General features: G+C 41.7%; 1 protein-coding gene across 4 annotated transcripts in view; it reads right to left on the bottom strand.

Annotated features, from left to right (window-relative positions):
• Positions 1–1,524: 1,524 nt before the first annotated feature.
• zdhhc11 (zinc finger DHHC-type containing 11) overlaps positions 1,525–8,350 on the bottom strand; it is a 103,039-nt gene continuing 96,213 nt past the window's right edge. For all 4 annotated transcript variants that reach the window (XM_043719342.1, XM_043719340.1, XM_043719341.1 and 1 more), the window contains one exon: positions 1,525–2,871. In XM_043719342.1, coding sequence (XP_043575277.1) covers positions 2,477–2,871 — 395 coding nt within the window. In that variant the 3' untranslated portion in view covers positions 1,525–2,476. The remainder of the gene's footprint in view (positions 2,872–8,350) is intronic.

Here is an 8,350-nt window from a genome sequence, read left to right as displayed (position 1 = left end):
CACCATGGCAGTTTACATCGGGAGTTTTCATTAGAAATATTAATACAGGAAATTGAAAATACAATAAGTCAAGTATGTGCACATAGAACATTTTAATATTCTATGAAATGATTAACAAATTAGTCGCATTCAAAATACTTGAAATTCACTATGGAGAAACTGTTTTGTATTTACTGTTAAAGGGCATTATATGGATTAGTGTGGATCAGTGGTTCTCAAACTGGGATCTCTAGTGGTGTGCAGAAACCTGTCAGGAACCCACAAAATAATGTGCAGGCTTACAGGATTTCTGACAGCCATAATCCATTCCAGCCGTCACCAACCCTATCTTCAGGCTACATAGTATGTGCATTTTCAGTTTATGTGATTCAGAGAGCTCCTCCATTCATTTGTTTCTGTTTAATTTTTGGATATGACTGTGGGTCTTCTGTTATGACAGATAGTGACAGATCATGATAGATGGTGGTTTCCCTGATTGATCACATGCTTCAAAATAAACTGTTTTGCATTGAATTTGTTTGTATGTTTTGTGTAATAAAGGTAGAGTAAAATGTCAATTAGCTATATCCATGATTTATTGCTAAATTTTCATGGGACATCTGACATGAGACAGCAAAAGTTTACAACAGATCTTTCACTTCCTTTGTCCTACGTTGCATTTTTCTGTTAAGGAAATCAACATACTGTATCCGTAGGACTGTAACATTTACAAATCTGCCATCAACATGTTTGAAAGTCAGGGAGCTCATAAACCAAAACGGATGACCTTCTCACTGTCGTGTGCCCAATCTAACTCCCATATTATGACAGATGGATAAGAGCTAGGCAACCCATCTACCTATTCTGGCCCCTAACTAACTCCAAGTAATGGCTGCTTCATGCTTTCATTCCACTCCTATTGTTATTTCATGTCTGGTAAGGGAAGATGGAAGCTTAGAGAGCAGCCAACAGTGTTGGGGAGTACTTTCTCTAGGGTATTCTCTCGGTCCTTGCACCCACTGGAACTACTCCATCCATTCCCTCCTTTCCTAGTGTCTGCAAGACAGGTTCATCCAAAATATTGACCTTGCCTCGGAGTTTGGGCTCCATGACATTTCCTCCTCAGGGACTGCTTATCACCTCTGCAGTGCTCACCACTCGATCCTGGCACTGCTGAGACTGCAGAGCTGCCAGCCAAGCAGATTTACATTCACATTAGTTCGGGAAAAAGCAACTCTCATCTTCATAAGATTGGACAATGTAGAAAATTAAAGATTTCCTTGATGGGTGCAGATCAAAAAAACTGACATATTGAACTTTGTGAGCAGTTCGGTCTAAAGTACCTAACTCTGGAAAGCAATGATAGGCTCTGCATGTGAGCAGGTTTTCATGGGAACTTTGACCATGAGAAAGTCACGTGCACTTTTCTGAGCCAGTATGCTAAAGAAATATCATATGCCATTTTATGGAAACAGCATTCTCTTGGGCTAGGGATCATTTGCCAATGTGGTGTGAATGAAGGTGAACTTACAGCAGTGTATTAAGTTTAAGTGATATAAATTGAGTTTTATTTTAAAAAGTAGGTAATCATTTCTGTTGCTCAACTTCACATCTAACTTTCAGTTGCTAATCACAATTTTAACAATCATTAAGAGAAATACAGAAACAGTGTAGACCTACAAATCTGATTGGAATTGAGGCCTGTAATACTTGGGGTTGCAAGGGCAACAGTACTCAATTGGTGGTGGTAGTGGTGGGGAGGGGTTGGGAGAGGAGAAGTTTGCACACAATATGTTCTCAGATTTCTTCAAGAAATTATTCCATCAATTGGCCGAAGTGGATCTGACACCAGGTGGCTGATAAGGTCAAATAGATGTCCTAAGGGAAAGATCATCAATACCAGAACAGGTCACTTGCCTTTCTTTCAATTTGTGTGTATTTCGCTTGGAGTGAAAGATATTCCTATCACCATTTTTCAGAATCAGAAATGGCTTCTGGTGGAATAGCTGCGGGGCATTTTATTGTGAACAAATGGATTGGGGTAGGCAGGACTAAAATGCCCTTTCAGTGGCATAGATCACCCAGCTGTATAATTGACTCACTCCTCAGAATTTGGCACAGGATCTCCAGTTTGGAGTTGGGAGAGTTTATGGGTCACTACTGGATGGGATCTACTAAAGTCTAACTACTGTCAGACTTGACTTGTGTCAATTGAGGACATTTGGGGTCTGAACTGTTTAAATTAGCCAGATTGTTTTCTTCTGTAAGTCACGCTTTTCACCATTGTCGTTAGATGAAGCCCATCATGCCACCACTAGGATACAGAGCAATTTTGAGAAATAACTCCACTCCTTGGAATTCTGCACTTGTCCAGCACTCAGCCTGTTGATGATGCTGTTGACTGCAGGCCAATCACAAGAAGACGACAGTAAAATCTATGCTTTAGATCTATTTTTCTCTCTCAAAGTTTTAGTTGCGTTCAGTGAAAGTCTTCAATTCACCCTGACACAGTATTCTGCCCAACATCACTGGACTGCTGTGTTAATTGGCCGTGCCTCTGATGAGCTGTATCTCTATCCTGTCTGACCAAAGAAGTCCTTGTCGGTTGCTGGCCAACACTTCTCACAGACAACTGCACAGAGTCCCTTGGATTCACCAGCAAGCCTGGAGTGTTATCCAGAAGCACATTATGATTGGATGCATCTAAGCACTTCCCTGTATTGCCATTATTGTCCCTGTGTCCATTGTCCATAGCAGCACTACCAAGAGGGTTTTGTACAATTGGGATCTCTTCTATGGACTCCAGGCTTCGTCGGTGAGACCCTTGAGTGCCCTTATGATCAGTCTGTAGCGTTACATCAGAGTTGTCCAGTGGTTCAGGAATAGAGCTAACTGTTGAAAAGAGGAAAAGAAATTAAGCAACAGGTTACAAATCCATTCATATTTTAAGAGGTAAATGACACACTGCACATCAACATGTAATTGGAATACATTGACTTATATTGGCTCCCAGACCACTAACGTCTCAATTTCAAACTCCTGTCTTTGTTTCCAAATCCCCCACTGGTGCAGCCTTATGTTGCTGTAACTTCCTTTAGTCTTAACCATCCAAGAACCCTACATTCCTTCAATTATGACCTCTTGTGAATTCCCCAATTCCATTTCCCCACCATCGAGGACTGTGCCTTCAATCATGTACACCCCAAGGGTATGAATTTTCTTCTTAAATGCCTTTCTATCTCCTCCTTAAAACTTCTTTAACCAAGCTTTTGTTCATCTATCTTAATATGTCCTTATATGGCTTCGTTTAAAAGCTTATCTGACTCCTGAAAGGTAACTTGGAATGTTTTACTAGGTTAAAGGGATTATACAAGTTTAAATTGTTGTATAACTTGCTTTTCATTAGCATGAACAGCAAACCCTCAAGCAAGTTGGATTTTATTCGAACAGCATTTTTTTTTGCCTTTCAGTTATGGAGAATAAGCATCAAAGAGAAAATGAAAGGAAGATTCATACGTCAAATTCATTGATAAAGAGGCCAGAATATAGTGATTATTCCAGAAGTGAGAAAGTGACTTGTGGGCCAGAAGTTTGCAGTCAGGTTGATTCAGAAGTCCTTTAAAAGTGACAGCCCAATTCCAGGAGTCCCAACCTCATTCCAGGCTTCCTTGGTTGTGAACATGCACTTGGCACTTCAACCTGGCTTCCTCCATTTGGAGATGGGCAGTGCCCATTCATCTGCAATTTTCATGAGGTCTGGCCAGATTTTTAAAATGTCACTGATTTACAAAACTTCAGAGGTGTCATGCACCTTAGCCAACATGAGGAAAGATTTAAAGAGGTAGGTTTAAATGTCCTTTTCATACGCCCCATACCAAGGCTTGCACACCCCAAACAATCTCCATGGCCCACTATGACCCCATACTTTGGCATAGCTCCCGATCCTCACCCCCAACAAACATCTCTCATAGCCTCCATCCCACTTCCACACCCATGCATCCGTTATGCACTGTATGGAAGTAATTAACCTTAAAGTGGTAATGGGATGTTTTTGTTAAGTTAGAAATTACGATGAATTTATTTTATTTGGATGCTAAAAAGTCTCTTATACTATAGGGCAATGCAAGTGTCAATCATCCAGACCATTTAAAGTGCTAACAGCTAACACCACCATTCCAAACCCGCTTAAGTTTCTGTAAATAAACACTGTGAAAATGATCAAACAGCCCAATCCGTCAATAAGGCAGCGACTCAAGTGTTTCAACCCTCTAATTGTTCCCTTGCTCTCAGCCAAGCTTCATTAGATTACTTACAGTGTGGAAACAGGCCCTTCGGCCCAACAAGTCCACACCGCCCCGCCGAAGCGTAACCCACCCATACCCCTAACCTAACACTACGGGCAATTTAGCATGGCCAATTCACCTGACCTGCACATCTTTGGACTGTGGGAGGAAACCGGAGCACCCGGAGGAAACCCACGCAGACACAGGGAGAATGTGCAAACTCCACACAGTCAGTCGCCTGAGGCGGGAATTGAACCCGGGTCTCTGGCGCTGTGAGGCAGCAGTGCTAACCACTGTGCCACCGTGCCGCCCAGTATTTTTGTTCTAAGCTTATTGGTCAATATCCTCTCTCTACCTGTAGACCCAGTATTTTTGGGAACTTTCCCAACTCTTGCTACTTGCTCAAGGATGAAATTCCCAGCCATTAGTCAGCAAATCTCGTAAATTGGAAATACTTATTTAACTGTGTTCAAATCTAGCATTTTCGATAAACTCACAGAAGTATTTGAAACAAAGTATGCATGCACTCTAAGTAACATATCTGGAGAGAGGTAGACATTTAAGAAATCTTTGAGAGCATGGAGAGTCCTCCAATATTTCCTGCAAAGTCATGATTGCATTGGCAGTGTTGCTTTTATCTGTGCCTGGGGTTTTAGCGGTTAACATATGAGAATGTGATTCACAAGATTTCTATGAAGTAATTTGTGTTTGACAGTCATTGGGGAGGTGGGATCTTTCACATTTACTCAAAATGGCAGTCAACGCTTTGGCTTGGATTATGTGTTCAAGTCTCTGACTACAACCTTGGGACTGATCCGCAAAAATGAGCCACAGCTAATGCTTCAAAGGACTCACTATACTTCTGTGACTGAACAACTGGTGTTTTTATAATGTTGTACTAGGTTCAAATACCTTATTTGTTTGTGACTGAGTATAATCCTGTTCTTCAATGTTACTGTGGCTATTTCTGGGATATTACAGCTTTTGCATAACTATAGGTTACTGTAACTCCAAAGTAATACACAGCAATAAGCAAAATGGTTTTCTTGGTGAAAGAAAAGTGACCCTATGTTCAAATCAAAGTTCCTTAAGAGATGGTTGTAAAAGAGTTTAATTATTGTATATCAAACAGATTATCGACCTCACATAGATTGTCTTTGTAATTGAGAAAATAAATGTCAGTTTTATTTAAGGGTCTAAGTCAAAACAGTTAACAAATTATGATGAAAAGTAAAAAGTGAAATAACTGTGCTTGCTGCAAATCAGAAACACAAACAGAAATTGCTGGAAAGGCTCGGTGTACGTTGCATCATTTGTGGAGAGAAATCAGAGTTAACGCTTCAGATCAAGTGACGCTTAGAGGAAGGGTCGCTGAACCCAAAATATTAACTTTGATTTCTCTTCACAGATGATGCCTGACTTGCTGAGCTTTTCCAGTAATTTCTGTTTTTGTTTATATTTAAAAAGTCACTGGATGTCACTTTGAGTTAAAACTTGGTCATTTGAGTTTGCATTAATCCTACCTCTTGGATGCAAGCCTTTTCCTACTCATTCTGAATGCTGCAAATCTGGTTCAGATCCCAGTGGTGGGAGCTGATAGAGACTGTTCAAAGACTGTGGTGCTGAAAAAGCACAGCCGGTCAGGTAGCATCGAAGGAGCAGGAGAATCGATGTTTCGGGCATAAGTCCTTCATCAGGAATGAGATAGAAACTGATAGGAACAGTTCACAATTTGCATGAAATGATAGGACATCTCAGACAGGAACTGTTGTTCTGAATTATTACTCCTCTAAACTTGTTCTAAAAAATGCAAGGCTATGCAAGTTTTACTGACAGATGTATTGATAGCATGATCTTCTGCTGCTGCTGAAGAACTCAAAGGTTTTAAGTTTTCTTGGTAGAGCAGGAAAGTTAACTATTCAACCCAGACCAAGGCTGAGGAATACCTGTTCAAATGCCTCAGGACATTCTAAGCCATTGCAATGGAAGGAGAGTGATGGAAAAGGAGCCACTGCTCCTTTTCTTTGCTTCCTCCTTGTGCTTTGGGAATGCCAATCGACTGGACAACACGATAGCTCAGTGGTCAGCGCTATACTTCATAGTGCCAGGGACTGGGGTTCAATCTCACCCCTGGGTTACTGTCTGTGGTGAGTTTGCACATTCTCCTCGTATCTGCATGAGTTTCCTCTGAGTGCTCTGATTTTCTCCCACAGTCTGACGATGTGCAGGTGAGGTGAATTGTCCATGCTAAATTGCCCATAGTGTCCAGGGACATGCAGGCTAGGTGGATTAGACATGGGAAATGCAGGGTTACAGAGAAAGGTTAGTGGGGTGAGTCTGGGTGGTATGCTGTTCAGACAGTCGATGAGCTAAATGGCCTACATCCACACTGTGGGGATTCTATGAAATATACCACTGAATGCCGGTGAATAGGATTCGGTGGCAATAGCCAAGTGAGGCAGAGAACCTTCCCTAAGTTAACTGAGTTGTTTTTGATGAAATAAATGAAAGGGTTGATGAGGGTAATGCAGTTGATGTTGTGTAAATGGATTGTCAAATGATCTTTGATAAAGAGTCATCTAATAGGCTTACTGGCAAAGTTGAAGCCTATAGAATAAAAGGGACAGCATGGATAAGAGGTTGATTTCTAGTCTGGTACTGTCTAAGTTCCTGTGTTTTAGCCCTTGTTACAAAAACGACAAAGACTGGATTCTTGTTGATACAGATGACTTGAAGTTTATTAACAACACTAGCTACACAGTTATAAGATCTCAGACTGACACATAATTTGGGTTCTGTATTTACTATACATGGTTGATTGTGCAAAATTTAAAGTGAGGCGGGATGTTGGAAATAACATGCCATTATGTCATCTAACTGTCTTAAAGGTACAATGTTTTTCTGAAATCTATGCAATGACACTAGAAACAAAGAATATTAGTAGATTGTGGGCGGCACGGTGGCACAGTGGTTAGCACTGCTGCCTCACAGCGCCAGAGATCCGGGTTCAATTCCCGCCTCAGGCGACTGACTGTGTGGAGTTTGCACATTCTCCCCGTGTCTGCGTGGGTTTCCTCCGGGTGCTCCGGTTTCCTCCCACAGTCCAAAGATGTGCAGGGTTAGGTGAATTGGCCATACTAAATTGCCCGTAGCGTTAGGTAAGGGGTAAATGTAGGGGTATGGGTGGATTTCGCTTCGGCGGGTCGGTGTGGACTTGTTGGGCCGAAGGGCCTGTTTCCACACTGTAATCTAATCTAATTATTGCTTTTTGGACCAGAGGAAAGTTTACAGTGCAGTTTTCCAGGATCAGTGTCAATGACTTAGAGTCATAGAGCTGAACGGCATGGAAACAGACCCTTCAGTCCAATTCGTCCATGCTGATCAGGTATCTTAAATTAATCTAGTCCCATTTGCCATCATTTGGCCCACACCCTTTAAACCCTCCCTATTCATTTACCCATCCAGATACCTTTAAAATGTTGTAATTGTACCTGTCTATCATTTCCTCTGGCAGCTCATTCCACACACACACCACCCTCTGCATGAAAAGGCTGCCCTTTAGGTCCCTTTTAAACATTTCCCCTCTCACCTTAAACCTATTCCCTCTATTTTTGGATTCCCCACTCTAGAAAAAAGACCTTGGTTATTCACTCTAACCGTGCCCCTCATGATTTTATAAAACTCTATAAGGTCACCCCTCAGCCTTCGATGCTCCAGGGAAAACTACCCCAGCCTAGTCAGCCTCTCCCTATAGCTCAAATCCTCCAACCCTGGCACCTTAAAAATCTTACGGAATCCTTTCAAGTTTCACAACATCCTGCCTATAGCAAGATCAGAACTGCACACAATATTCCAAAAGTGGCCTAACCAATGTCCTGTACAGCCACAACATGACCTCCCAACTCCTATACTCTGAACATTAAAGGAAAGCATACCGAACGTCTTCTTCACTATCCTATCTGCCTATGACTTCACTTTCAAGAACTATGAACCTGCACTCCAAGGTCTATTTGTTAAGCAACAATCCTCAGGACCCCACCATTAAGTGTATAAATCCTGCCCTGATTTGCTTCTCCAAAATGCAGCAC

Source organism: Chiloscyllium plagiosum, chromosome 29, assembly GCF_004010195.1.
Source record: "Chiloscyllium plagiosum isolate BGI_BamShark_2017 chromosome 29, ASM401019v2, whole genome shotgun sequence".
In the NCBI taxonomy this organism is placed as follows: Eukaryota; Metazoa; Chordata; class Chondrichthyes; order Orectolobiformes; family Hemiscylliidae; genus Chiloscyllium; species Chiloscyllium plagiosum.
The sequence above is the reverse complement of the archived record's forward strand: the minus strand, read 5'-3'. Positions and strand labels throughout refer to the sequence as shown.